Source organism: Chroicocephalus ridibundus, chromosome 3 (genome assembly GCF_963924245.1).
Source record: "Chroicocephalus ridibundus chromosome 3, bChrRid1.1, whole genome shotgun sequence".
NCBI classification, from domain to species: Eukaryota; Metazoa; Chordata; class Aves; order Charadriiformes; family Laridae; genus Chroicocephalus; species Chroicocephalus ridibundus.
In genome coordinates, this window is record NC_086286.1 from 79273922 (window position 1) to 79295421 (window position 21500).

At 37.8% G+C, this 21500-nt stretch overlaps 1 protein-coding gene across 1 annotated transcript in view; it reads right to left on the reverse strand.

The window, feature by feature from the left end:
* Positions 1–323: 323 nt before the first annotated feature.
* AFG1L (AFG1 like ATPase) overlaps positions 324–21500 on the reverse strand; it is a 75006-nt gene continuing 53829 nt past the window's right edge. Inside the window, exons 11-13 of the mRNA XM_063329836.1 lie at positions 7525–7665; positions 5694–5807; positions 324–4988 (exon numbers count right to left, since the gene is read on the reverse strand). Of these exons, the coding sequence (XP_063185906.1) occupies positions 4854–4988; positions 5694–5807; positions 7525–7665 (390 nt within the window). The 3' untranslated portion in view covers positions 324–4853. The remainder of the gene's footprint in view (positions 4989–5693; positions 5808–7524; positions 7666–21500) is intronic.

The window sequence follows — 21500 nt, forward strand, 5'->3', positions numbered from 1 at the left end:
GTTTCAAAACCGAAAATCAGGGCTGCCGGCAGCACTAACTGCGGAGGACAAGTCGAAGCTGCCTCTGGAGGAGGACCTTTCTGACAAGCCCTGGATACACCTACCAAAAGCTGAGCTGCGTGCAGAGCAACGGCCCGCGGTGCTATGGCTCAGCCAGGCAACCAAGCACCCAGAAACTGGCAGGGCTGCCAGTCCAGGGTTGCCCCCTGGAGAGAGAGACAGAAAAAAACCCCTCTGTCACCAAGTAATTAACACAAGGCCTATCTATTCAGAACAACATACCTAAAAATAGCATGAACAGTAAGTGAAACGTTTAGAAAATCTGGATTTGTTAGTTTTTCTTTATTACAACATAAATTCTTCTCAAATAACAGAAGGATTTAACAGTGTTCAGTTTGTTATATATTAGACTCAAAATTATGTATTTTTTAAAAAATCTCTCAGTTTATAACACAAGGAAAATCCCCACAGAACTTATAAAGGCACTGTAGTTCACAAGTACTGGAGCTAAGGCTGTAATGAATCATATAGGAAATTTGTCATTAAAGGTAGAAGAAAAGCCACACGGATTGGTTAGGGTTTTAATCACAAACTTTTTGTTTTTTCGTTTTTCTTTAAAATAGATGCATTATACAAAAAAAAAAAAATCATCACTACAGAGGGGCACGTGGTGTTTAGTTGATGGCATTAATTCTGTAACCCAAACAAGGAAACTAATCCACTTTGAGTAGCTAAATTATTTTTTGCACTGTTTACATACTTTACTGAAGTATTTTCATCCCAGAGCCTCAGCAAGCATCTTAGAATATTAATGAGTGAAGCCTGGCAGCACTCCAGCGTTACCAAATAAGAAAGTAACATCGTTCCCACTTTAGCAACAGGGAAACTGAGGCACTGGGATTATTCAGATCCGGGTAATTGCAGAAAGAAAACTCCTGGATCTTGATCCTCTTAGACAGGTCTTGATGGGGAGGACTAGTCTTCCTCCTTGTTGGATGGCTGGTGACTGTGCTGCGCGCTGTTGGAAACCTGGTCGGGTTTTTTCATGTTTAAATTGCTGCAAAATAGGTGACATCTATCCAGCTATAGTGACATTACGATCACCTTTACTCAAAAAAAGCTCTTAATGGTTTTCCTTTATAGATCAAATAGCGACAACTGCAAGAAGTGCATCTTCAATCCCTGCAAAGACCCGTGGAAGGCGGCTGTCTCGTTATACCCAAAATACTGCAATTGTTCCCTTGATCTGTGCAAAGGTAAATACTGAAAACCAATAGCTTTGAAAGACAGGATTGCAGTATTTATTAAAAAAAAAAAAAGGTAAGTAAGAGCTACTGCACAAGAATATGAAATGAAAATACAGCTTTAAAGATAAAACGTCTATATGGATAGAGCAACTATGCTCGCAGAAGCTGTAATTTAAATTTTCAGGCACAGGGATCATTCCTTTGTCAATCAAGTATTTGAAGTAAGTTAGCTGAGAGATTCTCAGCCAGGACGTGGCCTTTATATACCAACATAAAATGTTGCACGTGGTCCGTAATCACAAGGATTTTACTTCTTGTGACAGCAAAATATCATACCACATCAATATGGTTACTCAAAAAGACCTTTAAAAATAACTCAGCAGTAATGTTTGCTGAATGACTAAAAGGGAAATAAGAACACGTTGCAGATCTGAGATGAAATGAATGTGCAACACTTGAACTTGGGACAGAAGCATCCAGTATAAATCCAGCAATTTTAAGGCCACTAAAGAGTGTGCATAATTTATTCACAGGCATCTCACTGTTTACATTTTGCCAACTAAAACGCCTTAAAGCGGGAATAAAAAGTCATGGAGGAGCAAGCCAGACAGCAGGGGACAGGACTGCTGAGAGCGTAGGTGACCCAGCGCCCTGGGGCAGGAAATACCCAGCGTGGGCCACCGTGCCCCAGGGAGAGATTCTGGCCAGCGCCAATTGCCTGGAAGTTGTTTGGCCTCAGAAGAAGCGCCTCCAAATTTCCCTATTGGAAAGAAACTCGATACATACCACAGCATTATTAGCAGCCTCATAAAATAAGCACACGGGGCCTCCATTTTTTTAGGGAAGCGGATGGACATAAGTATGCTTCTGTGGGTACTGTGGGGATCTCTGCCCTGGCATCCGGGCTGGCTGACAAATTGGTCCCACCAGTCTCTCCTTCTGGTCTTGACCTAAAAGTGGCAATCCACACTCTGCAGTGCAACCACAAATACTGCACAGTCATTCGGGCAGTTTTTCTTGTTTTCAGCCCCCAAACACTTCTATAATATTCTTCATTTCTTCTCCTTGATTACTGCCAACACCTACCAATGGCTCCCAACACACAGTTTCCTTGGTGGCCAAGGAAAGACTGCACTATGGGTTTTTTTAGCAATAAGCCCTGGCAGCAGGGCTGGCTCTGGAAGCTTTTAGGAACTTCCCTCCTGTGGTTTGACAGAGCTCACCTATATCCCAGGAGGCTTACAATGATTCCTCAGTCCCACTGCATTTAGAAGCTTCCAAAAACCTGGGATATCTGAGTTTGGGATGGGTGCTCAGATTGCAGAAAACCCTCAAATACCAACAAGGCAAAGCTGCACCATTTTGAACACAAACAGATCTGCCCGGGGGGCTCCAGGGGGCCCCTGGTTAAATGAGGTTGGTCATCGCCCACACAGACCACAGAGAAACTCTGCAATTCCCTGGCCTAAGACAGTCTCCATGGGAATGCAGAACCTGCCAGAACCTCCTCTCTCACACGTCCCGAACGTCTCACCTGTGTCGTGCAGGATTATGCATTTCCCCTGTACCACGTGACAGAGGTGGACATATAGGCTAAACATATAAACAGCTTTTAAAATAATGCAAATAAATATCAAGATGCTTCAGGGTATCTACCACCACCTCCCATTTTCCCACAATACGTTCTGGTTCAGACAGGGCAAGAGGCATTTGAATGCTACTAGAAATAAAGTCAAGGCTGAAGCTTCAGGAAAGTTACTGGCGCAGGCCCAGGCTGATGCGTATAGACTGCCATGTATAAATATAGAACCACACACACTTAAATGACATATATTACTTTTATCTATATTTTTATATATATGTATAAATTAACATATGTGTGTGTATATACAGACACACACATGAAATCTCAATAGTCTCTCTATTGAGAAACCTAATAAAAATTTCTGAAAATATACATCAATTATTTGGATATTCTTAAGTATAAGCAATATATTCAGATTAGGTGTTTCATAAATACGCTTTAAAATTCTCCATGGTAGTCGCCTTTGTGGGAATAACAACATAGTTGCATAAGTTGTAAATTATAAATATAGGCTTTTAAAATTCTTTGAACAACGGGTATAGCCAGTATAAGGTAACTTCCAGGACAACCAGAAGTGATCAGAACAGAAAACCAGACTTGAGCACGCGGCTGCAAGACACCTGTATTGCCGTAACACACGCAAACGCACAGGACCTCCAGTGCTCCCCCACCCCCAAAAGTCCCTTTTAAAAGCTTTCTGTAATTGCGATGGGGGTTACAATCGAAACAATTTAATTAGGCTTAAAGGCAGAGAAGAGTATTTGTGATAACAGATACAGTACAAGAAAAAGGTCACATTGCAAAATCCAAGAAACCCCCTCAGATCTGGGGACAGCGTGTTATATATTTCCTCCCTAAGAAATGGGGGCAATCTTTTTCAGTCCATCTGCATAATATTTTTTCCCTATTCAGGGTTTCTAAATATGCTTTTAAAATTACTTTTTATAAAAATACAGTATAAGCCAATATGCACGATACCATATTTTGGTTTAGTTAGATTAAAACCAAGAATGACACAATTGTATTTTTACCTAAAAGAAAGTTTCCAACTACAAACACGAGGATGGGTGATGTGTTTTGAGGTATCAGTGAATGTCCCATCTTTTCCATAAAACACATCCCTATCGTCACATGATGAATTGCCTCAGCAGTACTACGTACTGCTCCTCCCAGATCAGAGCAGGTGTGCTAGCAGCAACCGAGGGTTTCATATAGATGAAGTCTGAGAAAATTCAGGGTAGAAATATGTCACTGGTGTTAGAGGCAGCATATCCAGGCTTGCAGGAACTGCAGAATTTAGGAGGAGTATTAACTTGCAGTGTTATGTTAGAGTATGACCTGTCTTATCATAGTTTCTTTTCCCATCCATGATTACTTAGATCTTAATCCTATGCAATTTCCAGTACCTTCGAGCTCCTCCTCAGGCTTCTCTCTTGGTTCAAACCATTAGTTTTCAATGAACCAGACAGAGCAACAGTTTGATTACAAGAAACTCTTAGAGCTTGAAAATCAGCAGATGGCTACACACAGGAAATAGGAAAAAAACCCAACCCCTAATACACTACAGAGGAGTTCCAGGATTCTAGCTTGGACCTATACAATATCAGGAGTTTTATAAAGCAAGCATTTGATTCTTCTTTTGTGCAAACGGCATTGTACGTGACAGAAGGCAGTGCACGAACCACAAAGCGCCCTCTTCACATGACGTTATAAATCTACTGCGAACCCTGCATGGCCCATTAACTTTGTCTCTAGACCAATTCTCCAGAAAAATTCTAATCCCATTAAACTTCATGACTGTCAAAGTTGTATTTTACAGAAAAGAAAATGAAGGCAAAATTTCACATGTCCACAGACTGGTGGTACAGAAAAGTAACTGAGTCCTCATGTCTTAAGCACAAAAAACAACTGATGAAAGAAAGGCATGGTCCAGATGATAAAGTGCAATTATTATTTCAGTTGTGCTAAAAAGCTTTCCAATTCTGTAGTTTTACTTCTTGGTGATTTTATTCAACTTTTAATTATGAAGTTTTTTTGCTTCTGTCCCCATCTTTCCAGTACTGTTCAGTTTGCATTTCTGTAAGCCGTGAGACAGTACGCTGAAAGGCAAAGATTTCCTCTTCTCCTGTAAACATGGAGAGTCCTTTGGCAGAATCCTACATTAATACACAAAAACAGTACCACAAAACTGTGAGAGACGCAGCTGTACCGAAGTGCATCCTATCTAATTCCTAAGGCCGAGCGCTTTACAGGCTTTGACAGCAGCATGGCACCAGAAAACTAACATTAACATCAAAAATTAAAGAAAACCAAAACAGCTAGGTAATCCTGTGAAGGAACATAGCTAAACAATAATTCGGATTTAAAACAACACGATGACATGTTCACCATCTATTTTCACTTTTCGTTTGACTAATTGTATGCTGATTTAGACAAATCATTTAAAAATTCATTAACAATAACTATGTTATAGGGAAAAGGAAAAACAGAATAAGCAGCATGCAAAATAGCACCGTTTGTGAGGCAGTCCTATACAGTCTAGGAAGAAGTAGAACAATCTTTTATTTCTGTATTTTAAATGTAGGAGATAAATCAGTATTTTCATACATGACTGAACGGATATAATGATTAACAATTAAAATGACCCTAAAACTTACGCAAAATGATCCTATATATTGTGACATTTTCTTTGACTATGAATAACTAACATAACATGCAATTATGAGTGACGGATACACTGCAGAAAAAGCAGCAAATCACTAGTTAAACGTTTACTTGATTCCTCTTCCTGAAATGCTGCTGTAATTATGAGACCAAAACCAATTTTGTTACAAAAGGGAGACGATGTTAATATCATGTACCTGGCTCAAGTCCAAATCATCCATCAGCACTCTGTTGTCCTCTAGCTCACCATTGTCATGTTCTACCAGGAACAAGCTTTGGAGAGGAGTCACTGCAGAACAAATAATACGCACCTGAGAGAAGGAAAACAGGCAATACTATCATCACTTGGGCTTTGCAGAAAAGGGATAAAATACATGTTTTATGAAAAGCAAACTTTAAATTATAACATTGGGGTTTTTTTCCAGGTATTTTCCCTTTCTCTTATTAGGACTGCTGTTAAAGATTTACCCGACTTTGTCATTTTGAATATTAACCTTACAGGATCTTTTTCTCAAAAACAACTCATGTAACTTTTACTGAGGGAAGAGCATAACTGCTATTAAATACTCAGAATCTCTACTATATAGGCAATGAGTTCACAATCAAGTTTACTTTCTAAAATTAGAGCTATAAAGTATCAGTAACCAATGCTTTCTTTCCCTCCATAGTTATACTCCTCTAAGCAGGTAAGTGCACCACTCACATATTTCCATCTAAAGAATGTTTAGATTCCAAATTTCCCAGAAGGCTGACCTGAGCCACTCTCGCTTTCACCTATGCCACTCAAGTGCACATTATTTGCTAACAACAATAATGATGCTGCTTTCATGTCTGCTGGGAGGAGATACAATGTGCAGTGAGCTACAGTATCTCTGGGGGGCTGCAATGAAGACAGACTGAAGGATTACTACAGGAGACACTTGTTGAGAGCATGCAGGCAAAACGTTTGCGTTGTGGACAGGTCTCCACAAATACGCTCTCTCAGGTAGTTTTTCTAAACAACTACTTGTGATGGGAGTTTAACACTCACAGTTTTCCTGTGGAGGAAGTAATAGAAAGCAGCTGTTTGCTTGCAATTCTTAATGACAGCACATACATAGAGCAGATCACACATTCCCCCCTATTTCTAATACACTATTACTAGTTTATAAATATAGAGCATATCCTCTTAGAAATTGTCCACTTCCAAATCATAAAGCACAAAAGTATCTGGCTGACCTGAATGAAACTACTCATACACTTCATTCAATACCTTGCTGAATCAGGGCCTTTCTAAACATCTTGCCAGGACATTCTTGAAAAAAAATCTCAATTGATATTTCCTGATTGCATAAATATTTAAGTGTGTGCATATACAATCACACATAAGATAGGGTTTCATATCTTGTATTACTTTTTAAAAAATCACCTTAACTATGAACTTCTCTTTGTTTTAGTAGTGTTGATTTTGCTTCCACGATTGAAACCTCTGTAAATCCACATGAAGTGCTACATTTATCATTACTATTCCATTAGCAGTTCTGCAACCTAATGTAAAGCCTATAGTGACTGTTTCCTTTAAACTGAATGATGTAACGATACTATTAATTCCTCAGTACCCTGTTCAGGAACACACTGATTCTTGACCAACTGCCCATACAGATTAAAATGTAAAAAGTTTAAATTTACTCCAGCCCAGTTGGCAGCACAATCTTTCATTATTAAAATGATGACACGGCTTCTGCGGTTTTCCTGGGTTAGAAAAGAAGTAACATCCCTATTCAAGAAAAGCAAATGAGCTCAGGCTTATATTTATGGTCATGCTTAATACTCACAGAATTAAAAAAAATCAATACCTGCTTATTTGCTTTTATTGCAATGGGGCCTTTTTTGTGAAGCTGGGATGATGCTTCTTGGCAGTGCTCATTCATTCTGTTTATGTTTTCCAAATCATTACTACAGAAAACCTTACTTCAAACCAGTTACAACAGTCAGGTTTTAGGGCTCCCAATATTATTCCTATACGTACAGGAAAGGTTTGGTTCTCACCTTATGCTCATAAAAGGTATCAATAAGAGTAATGAAACGACGAGCTTGTGTCCTTTTTGCCATTGTAAGAAGTGGTATGTCACGAACAAAGACGGTGTCAAAATGCTTTGATACTTCCAAATAGTCACTGGCCCCAAGTGGCTGAAACAAAACAAACCATAAGAAATGGAAACCCAGGATAGAATGAGACATAAACACCGTATCTTGAAATACTGTAATTACAGAAGAGAGGGTGTAAAGTCCTGATCATATTTTTATTTTTGTTTCTTCATATCTTGCTTCAAGAATGCTTGTTTGCCCTTACTGATATAGGTATATATGGGTGCTCATTCATACTGTTGGCTTTACCTGAACAGTGTTCGATAGTTAAAAATGTGGCTCTTCTGCATCCTGACAATGTTACGATCTCTCTGACAATGTCAAACAAAATAATCACTATAAACCATAATCCGTAGAAGAAAACAAAAAACGTGGTTATGCTACAAAGTCAACCTAAAGCATAAATAATTTGAACAGCTATGAGGATGCTTTCCAGCAGCAAGATTTTTAAAAACAAATGCATAGGCTAGTTACTAAATCATAAGCTGACCTGCATTAAGTCCACCCAAGACTAACATAGACTGAATAAAAATCTTATGTTCTAAGTACTGAAAGCAACAGGAAACAAACAAAAATACAACTTTGTAGCAGTTCCTTTGTTCATGGTTTCACCTGTAATGATGAAATAAAAATCTGTAATAAGAACTTACTAGTTTCTATTTGTGTATCTAAACCATCAACAGAAGATATGAACAAAGAGTAGTAGCACATTCAAGTAAACATTTAAATATATTAATTTAAAATTACTTTTTCATTCCACGGAAAGTAATTTTTTCTGCAAGATCTACCCTATTAGTACTGCAGGCAGTACTTTATCTGGAGGTATTAAGTTGTCATATTTAGGAGAAAAACTTAATACGCCTGAAACTCATCCCATTAGTTCTACTTGTGCAAGTACTTCAGTATCTTGGACACAACTACTCCATAGAGCAAGATCAGCAGCATTTTGCATGAAAATGTCACAGCTCCCTTCCCAGGTAATGAAATGTGCTGTACCAACAGTATAATATGGTTATAAAGCACTGCAATATTGCTTATATCTTAAAAACAGGAAATAAAAAATATTTTCTCTAACCGAAATTGCTAAACAAATTTGCTGTAGGCCAAGCATAACTACTTAACTAGAAGCCTTCCGCAAGAAGATATTTTGAGCAATTACTAAGGGCTGTCCATGACCAGGGCTTTTGGTTTTATTTAGATGCAAGAATGAAAAACCCATAGAAATGGTCTATACGCAAGCACAGGAGAGTGAAGCCCTGTAGGCATTCCAAAAATTCTTCTGAAAATTAATGTGAATAAGATAGAGCTTCTCACTAGCTAACCCTCCAGGCAGGTATTAAAGTCTCTGACTCTAAGCCAGTTCTCCCATTTGCAGTCTCACGAATCGCCCTGCTTTCCCATTCACACCAGCACAACTTCCCTGCGGCATCTATGGAAAACAATTATTACAAAAACTTTCAAGTGTTTTTAGCAGTGTTTAAGAGCAGTATATACTATATCCTCTCCTCAAAGTTATGTATACTATTTATTTTCTCCCTCCGTTTCAGGCCCCCAGCCACTATTATGAACTTCTTAACCAGGAATCAAGAAACTGATCATCATGAGGGCCATCAGCAACAGCTTCATGCATCACCTCTGGAAAAAAAAAAAAAATCTCATCTCATCGAAGAGTAGCTGAACTTGAAATGTTTTGATGAAATTAAGCATGAAAAGGTTAAAGAAAGTGAAAGGAACTGGTGGATAGCAACATCAGAGAGCTAGCCCACCACCTATCTCACCATCAGACACAAGTAATAGCCAGCTGGACAACAATCATATCAAGTGCAAAAGAAAACAAGGGAAGCAATCAAAGCAACACATACTAGGATGCTGCTGGAGATTTTAAGATTGGTGGTAGGCAGTTTAGGTAACGGTAATTTTTATTTCATACTTTGGACTGAAGTACTGGTAAGTACAGAGGAGATCAAGTACGGCTGTGTGTACCTGAATACCTGAAAGGAACAACAGCAGCGATACAATTATGTGTGAAAAAGGAAGTCATTTGTCATGTCTCTCTTTAGATAAGAAATCATAGACACCACTGCTATTCAGGTTCATTCATTTATCACATGAAGAGCCCAAGCACTCTCCTGCCAAAGCCCAAAACCCTGAGGAATTACTCTGTCTTGCCCCAAATGTGATATACTTTCTCACCTAATCCATATGAATACACCTTCCTCAAACACAAAGTATCAAATATTAACAGCAGAGTCCTAAAATAAATAAAGAAAAATTAAAGGCTTAAAACTTGCAAAATCTGCAAACTGAAGTGCCAAACTGCTGAGCTATATATATACATCTAAGAACTTTGTGGGCACCTTGGTGGGCGTCCAGACAGGAAAATGGAAAAGCTGGGGAGTTGGAGGGCAGAAACAGGTACAGGACAAAAATAAGGCTAGTGCATTTCAAATGGGAAGAAAGGATGATGGAATAATACTTCTGCTTTTTATACAGACGTAAAACCACAGTTCATAGAGGGTTACAATATGTATCTTTATCATGGGTTAAAAATAATTCAATCTACTTCAGCAGTGCAAAAAGCAGGAAATCCAAAAATTCCTCTAATTAAGGAACTAAAAGGCAGATCATTTCGAGCTGTTTAACAAGAATTTCTGAAACCCCTACACCAGTGCTAAAAGATAACATCCTGTAACTGTTGGCAGAAACGTGCCTTTGGAGACTTCAAAATCTTATGATCAGAAAGATCTGAGCCTAGCAGCCATGAGTATTTTAATAGAGTAAGTTTGTACCTCCCTGACAAGACTCAAGTTTGGTGAGACACAACTGAAACTGAGTCAGCCAGTCTGTTGCTATGTATGGCTCAGCTGTAATTCTTTACATAGAAGAGTTCTCAAACCCTCTCCTTTTAGAGTTTAGAAAGACATAACCCTGGAGATGAAGACAGAGCTTTTAATATTGCTCTCAAAATGACGTACTCTCTTATTGGACAAGTCCTTTAATTCCTTATTCCTTACTCTACTTACTGTAAAAAAGAAGGAAAACCAGCAAATTTGCAAATGCTACAGGGACAGTTTAAAGCCCTTTTTGTATTCCTCTAACCTTGGTATTGGCCCAATTTCCATGCTGTCTGCAATTGCTTCGAAGCTTTTCTAACTCACCAGCTACACTCACAATGCTCCAAATGCAGGAGGACTGTGATGCAGGGGCACCCTGACAGCTTCTCAAGTCACATTCTCACTGAAGGCCTGTTGCCCTTGCAAAACTGGCATGAGGCTGGCACAAGCGCCCATCTGCCAAGTCCGTGCCATGCAGCAAAGAGAGCCAGGGAAAATGGGTTCAAGGCCAGATGACACCACTGCTAGAGATTCTGGCCGTACAGTCCATATACAGAAGCTCCACTGATGAGCAGATTTCTGCTGTTTCAACAGACAACAGCCCTCCCCTCCCCTTTACAGTATTGCCTGCAGGCTCTTTTTCCTCACTTTGCAGCAAGCTACTGGCTGGGCCCCGACTGCCAACAATGCAGGCTTGGGACAAGATGACTAGACTAGTGGCAAATGATTTCAGACACACACCACTGTCCTCTGTATAATCCTCCAAGGCTGACATTTATTTTGCAAACCTCACCCAGTCACAGCAAGTATTCCATTTTAGTCAGCAGCATAAATGAAGGTATTACTTCCTCTGAAGTTGCTAATGAAGCTACAAATCCTCCTAATATTGACAGATATATATGCAATCCTCTTATTAAAACTTTAGCCTGATTAATCTGGTCCTCTGAACAACATTCTAAAAACAACAACTTGATTTGATGTGTGTTTCTGGTACTGTCTGATCTTTTTTTGTTTTGTCAATTATCGATCAACACTCAACCATAATACATTTATGTAACAATTGTCACCATTTGTTACCAGTTCTTTCACATGCTGCAATATTTTATTTTTTTAAAAAAACAAACATTAACAGAGAAGAATCTTTCTTATGGTATTATTGTTCCTGCTTGTCTATCTAAGGTAAAACTGTTGTAGATTTTTGTCATTAACTCTGATGCCAAGAGTCAGTATTTTACAGGCATCATACTAATGCAAAATGCATTAGCACTAACAGGGGCTACCCTCCTCACAAAGTGTTTACTCCACTTCAGGCTGCTTGACTGAGTTCTCACCTACGTTTGGTTTTGTTTCTCTGTCTACTTAATGCATTTTCAGCTATCATGATCTCAGTTCAAGTAGGACGTTTATTATTTGGGGCTCTCTGTGGACTGTTTTAAGAGTTAGTTGTCTCCTGTTTCTATTATATATTCCATTTAATTAAAGTATAAAGCATCCTTCTTTGTTGATACTCATCAATGACAGAGTAGCTCATCTTTTAGAGATTGTCTGAAGAATACAGAACACTTTACATATGTTAGAAAAAGATATTTCATCTCAAGAGAAAATTTATTTTTGTTTATGTTGGAAGATATTCCAAGGCCAGTTCCAGTAACGTCCCGAAGAGTTGTGACTGACAATAACTACAATTTAGTGCAGACACTTCAACACTCCAAAACTTCCTAAAACCAACATACAGTTTAAGATTAGATAATATCTGCAACTTAGACATTAAGCAAGAAAAGAAAAATAAATATAGAGCTCTTTCTGTTATTTCCAAAGCAGCCACACACTATCACTAGTAGGGCTGATAAAATAGGGCATTGAGGTAATATTTCAAGATCATATTTCAAGAAAGGAACAGAAAAACCTAAGGTGTGTTCTGTGAGGCAGCTGCCTGCTGAAGTTTAAATAAAATATGTATGATAGTTAGGGCATGGCTAACTTGGTTAAAAAATTTAAAGACACTGATGGCAGTGCAAATCTATCAGAAAACTCCGTAAGTTACAGGCAAAGATAAGAAGTTCATTTGAAACATTACTAGTGGAATGAGAATTTAATGAAGAAGAAAATTTTCTATCAAGTTTTACTGAAGTTTTCTGGTGGGGAAAAAAAACCCAAAACATGTCACTGTGTAATTAGAGATCACATCAGAGGGTATACTGAGGAAAGATTAAAATAACATGCAGTTTTGTTTTGAGGCTTCCTAACTAAGCATTATGAGTTGGCCCGTAACTTTAAGATCATTATTTTAATTTGTTTGAACACTACTTGACATGAGGCTAAACAACTCGTTTGTTAAAATATTCACTAATTGATTCACTATTCTTTCTTTTAAAATGTTCTTTCATGTACTTTTTAGTTACTAGGAGGGAAGACACCAAAAATAAGCAGACCAACGATGTTTCCAGCAGTAATCACACAAATGAAAGCTGCATTTTAAAAATGGTATTAAAGCTGAAAAGTCAGACACAGATGTTAGACAGCAGTTGCCTGTGCACCCTTAGTCTTTATCTCTTGGATACATGCTATAGTTTTGACTTACATTAACTGATGCTTCCCCCTCTCCCAGGACCCTTGACCTACCCAGTATGCAGAACAGTGGTTCTCACATAACACATGTTGAAAATTGTGCGTTTTGTCCTCATTTCTGGTGTGTCACAAGATCTCGTTTTTCACAGACTTTTCAAACGCTTGTGTGGAAGAAGAATTATGCACTACTTCTTCAGGTTTTGTTACCACAACAGCTAAATTCATCACTGCATGTGAAGTACCTATCTCCACAACTACAGCTGTGAATCAAAAAAGTGATACTACCTCCATTTTACAAACAGAAGACAGAGAAATTCAAGTTAAAAGCATATGCAAGCTCTTGGTGCCAGGTTAAGGACTTCCAAAAGCTGATTTTTTTAGGTTTCAAGCAACACTGCCAATTCACAGTACAACACCCACTGACTTCAGTTAGACTCATCACTACAGCAGTCTAGAACTCAGTGCCTCAAGAAGAATGTCCAGAAAAGATTACAGTTGCCAGCAGTGAAAAGGTGGGCGTTTGGTTGCGGTGTTTTTTGTTGTTTGTTTGTTTTAAATAAGAATAGTATCACGCGCTAACTCTGGTGCAGACTATGACAGAAGCCAATTATGCAAGGCAGCATTCAACTGTATGTGATCATCCGCTTACAATATCACATAGCAATGATTATTATTGCACCGCCTCTACAGAAGGAGGGAAAAACTCAGATAACACAAGCCACAGCCACTCTGGAATTTCCTAACTGCATTTTGGTGTTGATAGCACCTTATCTTATACCTACTGCACATCCTTTGTGTAAGTTGTTTTCCAGCTTTGACACCCACATGGATAAACAGTACAGCACGAATCTGAGATTTTCTACCCTGGGGTAGAAGATATTTTCTAGAGCAAATACAGCCCCTTGCTATCTCAGGTTACCTCATCACAGAATCCTGCTAATAACTGATTTTGCTTGATCTTACAGCAAAAATTTTTTCAGTCACATTTCTCATAGTGGAAAGTTGTTTCAGACCTTTGTTCTTCTGATGATTAAGATGCTGCTTGTAACTTCCAGCTTTTTTTTTTTATTTATAAACAATTTTATATTTGTGTATGACAGTGCTATCTACCAACTGGAATAGTGCTTTTCCATTCTTGGTCTTTATTTGGGGTGACTGATGTGGATAAGGTTCTCACATTTATTTTATTTTTTTCTCCTGTGGGGAGAACATGCACGCCATCCTAGCCTAGACTCTCCCAAGTACACCTTTTCCGCACCTGCTCTGCTTGAGTTCATTTTCTTGCAGACAGCTGAATACTGCTTTAGTCATTGATATTTGCCCGTTTCCCCGTTTTACCCCGAGTTGAAATGTGTCAGTCTCACTAGAGCACACTCCTGTGTTCATTCATCATTCAGCACAATCACTCCTGCCTTAGAAGAGCTTACCTACTAAACAGCAATGGACATCCATACTGAACCCACAAGAAGTGAGACATCTCAAAGACCTATCAGCTGGTCAAAGCTGGCTACAGCCTGGTGGAACAGCAAAAGGCGTGCTTCTGCTCCCAAAGCCCTCACTGACAAATTCCCAGTGCCAACCCCAAAGGCATTTGGCAACAAAAAGGTCTCCAAAAATACTTACTTGAAAAAAAAAGTTTCTGTTACTTTGTACAGTAAGCAAACAAGCCTACAACCAATTTCAACAGGCATAAACAGGTAAAACACAAAAGACCATAATGAAGAAGTGTATATATATAAAAATTACATGTAAGTTCCCCTTAAGTAAGCTACTAGATCACAATTCAAGTGATCTGGTGATTTTTTTTAAGTTTTCAAAAGAACCTGGATTTTCAAAAGAACCTACAGGATTTATATATGGGTTTATAGGTTATTCTATTTATAAGTCTACTTAAATATTGGCACTTCCTGCTAAGATTTCAAAACCATGGCCAAGAAAGCTTTAAAAAAAAAAAAAAAAGTACATTCAGGCATTTAAGAAACAAAGAATTGAATTAAAAAGGCAAACCCATAAAACTACAATCAGCTTCAAAAATCTTGTCTTTGTGTATTCCCCCAAGGTTTATGCAGCTTTCACTGGAGGGAGTGCTTTCTAAAATTAAGCCCCGATACACATAAAATAAGGTATAAAACAGAAAGGAGGTTTGACTAACAGTATTACTACATTACAATATTTCCACCTGAAATAACTTTCTTACGTGTATTTCATAAAACATACTTGTGAGTTACATAAGGCAACTTTTTTTTTTTTGGGGGGTGTAGAAACTGATTAAATTCCACAAAGAAAACGTAGCTTATGAAAGACGGGCTCTCAGTCCAGATGTTAAGCTGCAAAAGCTAATCTCCTGATGGGAATAAAACTAAGATCAAAATCAAACTAAAGAAAACTATGATTCTAAAGTTACTGAAAACAGTGCTCATTTCTGAACAACTCCATGGTATGTTTATTTACACCCAGCAATCCTAAAGATGACACCAAATTATACAGTGGATACATTTAGCAGTTTTTAATTAAGGTATTTTCCTTGAAATGATTCAGAATCATTAAACTGCAAACGCAGCCGAGTTGTGTCATCATGTAGGGGAGACAGACAATTGACTTGAAGACAGACACTTGCATTCCTAAACCACTGGTTGCCTGTGAAAATGGTGACTTTTTTTCTTTTTTTTTTTTTTTTTTTTTTTTTTTTTTTTAAAGCTTAGTTACATCTTTCATTTTGAAGTGCAAGCTATTCAAGTTCAGAACCACATCTACCCCCTGGTCTGCAGAGTGTGCCTTTTGCAATGGAATAACAACCTAACAGAAACTGTTTGCCACTTCTTTGTTGTGTCAATCTACACAAATACTGTGTTTTGCCAATTACAGAAACACTAAACAACTTATAGAAAAAAAAAAATCACAGTGAGATAGCCTTTTAGAACATAGATATTAAATTTATTTTCTTAGCTTTCTTATGCCGTAGCATGTTTGCAAATGGTTCGTAACCCAAATTCCCTGGCTCTGTTTTCCAGCTCAAACTGAAAACATGACCTTACTTAAATTACTTTAAAAATAAGAAACCCCATAGATTCATCCAGCCCCATATTCTCTAACAGGGGCCAGAGGCAGTTGTCTAGGGTGAATACGGGAATAGGATATGCATATGGCAATACTTTGCTGATAAACTTTCCTAGGTACCAGTAACTTGTTGTTCATGAACTTCCATGCATTTCTGTATTAAACCTTTTGCATTTAACATGACTGTTTGTTCTTTAGTTTACCCACCCACAAAATCAGTTATATAGATATCCTTTCCTATCACGTTAAGACACTATGCTCATTGGTACTTGGCAGCTGGATGAAAGCATATATTTACGTAGTGAATTTAATTACCTACATGAAACAAAGTTATTCAGCTTTTGTAAAGAAAAGGCTAAAATGTCTTTGAGTACACTAAAAAGTCAGTATTCCCAGCAGAGGGCAGTAGTTGCTATGCACAAGTGAGAGGAAGACTTTAAAAGATAATATTCTGAGGGACACTGTATCTCCTTACGCCCTTAGGACCTTGGAAGATTACATATACGGTACACTGTTGTCTAAATTATTTATACCAGATCAAGATTCAAGTCAAAGTGTCACAATTACCAGTTTTTAAGCAAAATTTTAGAAGGGAAGTGAAGAAAGAGGAATGGCAGAGGGTGATTTTTCTAAGGCACAATGAACACTGACTTTTATGTGTAAACACAGCGAAATGAAACCACTTTGATGGGGCAGTAAGACCGACATTTGCGTGATTGCTAGTTTAGGACATTGAGATTTTTAAAGTCAAGTTAATATGCACATTTGATTTTAAAAAATATTTTCATCTGAACCTGGGATGTACATACAACTGCTGAGAAAAGGGATACGGGAAAAAAAAGTTTTTTATAAGCACATTGTCAAGTTCAATTTATCAGACCTGACCATCCAAAAAGCTTACCAATATTTGTCAAGGACAATTACAAACTCTACTTGCTTGTGAAGAACTAGCTCCTGAGAATCCACTATCACAGCAATCTTTTATTCACGCACTAACTCAATGTTAATTAAGCATTAACATTGCTTAAAAATTAACAAATTATGTTTTGAAACAATCTAACTCCATTGGTAAACTTATCCCTCATTGTATAGATGGAGAAACTGACAGGAAGAAATGAATTAAAGGCCATGACGTATGGGGGAAGTTAACATTAGCATTAAAATTCAGGAACGGTATGTCAGTATTCTGCTTGGTGCCTCTCTCAGCCTTCTCTGGCTACATTTGTTCATTTTATGGGGCCTTAGAGAAGATGGTAAGATAAAAACATTTTGATAAAAAACCACCACAGTTCTCCTGGATGATTACACTGGAGAAGCACATTTACAGGACTCCATTCTAGTGAGCAGGTAACTACTTCCAAGCCACGACAAACGCTACCACGTGCCATACCGCCACATAAACCCAGGTGTCGCATCTGAAAAACGACTTCTCGTTTTGCTCTGAAGCAACTCAAATAGATCAGTATCCTCTCGTCCAGCATTTTTTAGTTCTCCACGCGTTCACATAAGCCAGTAATGCAAAAAAGTTAAGTGTATCGATTTGATCTTTACTAAATTAGCTAAAACTTGTAATTTTCCTCAACCGAGAAATTATGATTTAAAAATTTCTGTAAACAATAAAGTAACAAGATGCTTCCTACCAAGTCAACTGCATATTGCACCAGCGATCAGCACTGCATACAATATATTCTCTGTATTTCATTTTTAGAAGTAGTAATGGGCAATTAGTAATTTACCAATCTCTGGTGCCTTTTTTTTTTTTTTTAAACGCAAAATACCTTGTTATTTTCTTGACATGAAAGAAATTGAGGCTAACCCATGAAAAAAGAAAACACGGACTATAATACTAGAAGGGCACTAATTCTATCTCCCAAGGTCATTAGGTATTAATTACAAACGCAGTTATTTCAAAAATTACACTTAAAACTAGGAGATGCTTCAAATAGTATGAAGTTACAAATGCTGATTTTCTATTTTCATCTATTATTTATTGGCTGACATTTCATGAAATCATGTGATACCAAAGTGGAAAATGTTTTAACACTTCCCTTTAAAACAGAATTTTGATTTTATTTCAAAGCAAACATCGCTGAATTTGAAAAGAGTTTCACAGACTGTTCAGATGAAATGTCTCATTACAGAAGTTACTGTCTAAATAAGTAATCGTTTGACCAATTTCAAATGCATCTCCTTAATCCTACACCAACAAATTTAGGTCTGGATGCTTACCCCTCTGGACTGTGCAGTAACAGTTATCCAAGACCAGACTGTAAGACATATTGTTGCAACTATGTGAAAACAGAGTCATTTGGGCGACAAGCTATTTCTCAAACGTAACAAAAGCATTCATCCTGTCGCACACTGACTCTTGCAAAACTTAAATTCTTCTTTCTGGAATCACTAAAGGTTATGGATGGCCAAAGGAATAAATTCACCACATTTCGACTACGATGTTGTTTGTTCGTGCTGCAATGACTATTGAGAATGAGCACTGGTATTCACCAGTTTCAGAAGACTCCAAAAAAATGTCTTCCAAGATATTGTTGCAACAATTCAATGTAATCAAAAATAACTTCCTAAAACAACTGATACCTTTCATTACATTCACGGATCCCTCTACCTTAAGTTATATACTGGGTTTGGAATTATGAACCAAATATTACAGAGGAAATAAATTTAACCGCAATTAACCGCATTAACTAAATCAAATTGTATGGTATTTTAAGTTGTTCTGTCAGAAGATTTTGACAATGTAAACTTTTCCACACACAAAAAAAAATCTTGCTATCTTGTATTTAGTAGATGGGAAACGTGCAAACAAAAGCCAAGCCAGAGTTGATATCCACCTTATATTATGAAACTAGTTTTCATCTTCAAACTTTCCCATTCTGAATGGATGCCTCAAACTGACTTCATATGGACATGCATCTCTGTGTGTGAGTGAATATTTATTTGTAAATGTTTCGGTCAATTACTGTATTTCTGACAGTAAGGCTATTACACACACTGCTGCTTAAGCTAGACTTTCCTTTAGCAGTGGCTTTGTGAGAAGTTGCAGTTCTTCCATGTTGTGGACCGGGAATGTCAAATTTGGAGGAAAGGTTGCTTGGTATTGGGGAAATGTCTTATATATGTCCTGTGAAACCTCACTCAAACCCAAGGAAGTTACAAGCCTCAGAAAAAGGCACAAATTGATAGACTAAGCATTGTCTGCTCCCAAAAGCAGGAAGGTGCTGAGTGCAGGTCATTCCCTCAAGACAGACTGGGCACGTTCCCCTGCCAGCTGCTGAACTCTTACTGCAGGTACAGCGAGACAGCCGCCAGCAGGGACCCTGACTCTCTCACGTCCCTAGTTTGTGATGATTTAAGAACAGAACAGATGACAAGATCCTCCAATTTCCCGAATTTTAGAGACAGCTAAGCTCAAACACTTCTTCCTAAAAGGACACACAGTTTTGACCTGAAACACAGTACAGAGGCTCTGCCGCTTCCTTCTCTGTTTCAAATGTGTGCATGGATGCTTCCCCCCTACCCCCCCTTTTTTTTTTTTTTTTAAATCTGAATCTCTCTGTACTCTGCGGTTTTCATTATACCTTCTTCTGCAAGATCAACCTCGTCTAGTGGGAGGTGTCCCTGCCCATGGCAGAAGGGTTGGAACTAGATGATTTTTAAGGTCCCTCCTAACCTGAACCATTCTATGATTTAGGAGCCCACTAATACCTGTGGTGTTTTTTCCCTGTGAAAACAGTTGTACATTATAAAATCATCATCCAGTCTTCTTTTTGATAAGCTGAACAAATTGAACTGTTAAGTCTGCCATCTAACTGTAAGTATGTCATCTGAGGGCCCAAATTTTCCAGCTCAAATGATTTGTGGCTTTTTCAACAGCCTCTTCAGGCTTTTCAATGTCTTTTCCGAAATTCTGATGTCAAAGCCACATCTAACATTCTGACATCAATCTGAAATATTTTCAAAATTAAAATAATCTTTCTACCCTCCTGTTTATTTCCACTCTACCCATCTCAGATGAAATAAGGTCTAAATGCACTACCACTGGACCACAAGCTCCTTTTGAGCTGCTTGTCCATTACAACGCTTACATCTATTTCCAGTCACTACACCTAGAACTGAGCCTCCCCCTCCTGTAGGTATGACTTATGTTCCAAATTTCTAGATGTAAAGTTTTGTGTTTGCTCAGATTTAAAAAAGCCAGAACAAACCCTCTCCCTCCTCCCCAAAATCTCAGTTCTGCTGAGAAATAAACTGCACACAGCATCCTGGTTTTCATTGCTCCCCCTCCATACACAAACCCCACTCTTCGTATTTAGAGCAAATTCGTACCAGCGTTTATATTATATTCAAAACTGCTGCGGAAAAAAAAACCTTACTGTAATGGGCTTAGTATAAAAATATGCTCATTAGAAATGCTGCACTCAACAACAATCCTTCAGTAATAATTCTTTTTATATGTTACTTAAGTAACTTACCAATTAATTTAACAAATACTTTCTTGACATTGCATAGTGCCAATTTCTTACTAAGAACAGCAGCTACAAAAAACTCAACATCTTCCACAAAATCAGGGAGAATGGAATTAATTTCATTTCCATTCTTTAGTTATCCACTGTGTGAATCCAGAACCAGCTTCTCCATTACCCTTTCTGGAGTAAAACCTGAGTGCAGTTATACCCATCATCATGCTTGGGGAGATTTTTCTTATTTATTTTTTTTAATATTGGCACACAGTAGCACTTTTCTAGTGCTGTGGAATTTCTATTGAACATCAACATTTATCAAAAACAAAAAGCTAGTCAGAGATCTCAGCCTAGTTTTCCAGGACTCCAATGATTCAAAATGTATTTGCAGGCTATTTTTAACATATGCTAATTATTAACAGACTGAAAGTTATTTTATTATCCTTTAGTGAAACAAATATCTCGCTCTGCTTCACTATAGAACAAATATTTTTTGCAAAACCTTTCCTTTTTCCACATCATTATTAAAAATTCATCTACCTCCAACTAAGGATAAGCCAACAACATCCAGAAAATACAAACCGCATCAAAACTCCCATTTTACTTAACAATAACAAAAAGTCTTATAGCTAAGCAGACGTGATATTTCCCCATGACCTTTAGTTTCTCTTTAATTTTACCACACTTCATAACTAGCTACCATTTATTCTATACTACTTGATTCTGTCTCAACAGTGACGCAGGATGTACTTTTACTGTCTTCTTCCTCACAAAGTCCTTCTTGTTCCTTTTTGTTGTTATTACGCTTCCCTTTGCAGTTAGTTTTGGTCATATTTCCCTTTTGCTTTTCAAAATTACTCTTCCTGAACACTCTAATATGTAATTTCACTGTTTGGAAGTATCTTTAGGTTACACTGAATGTTAGAAAATTATGGAGAAGATT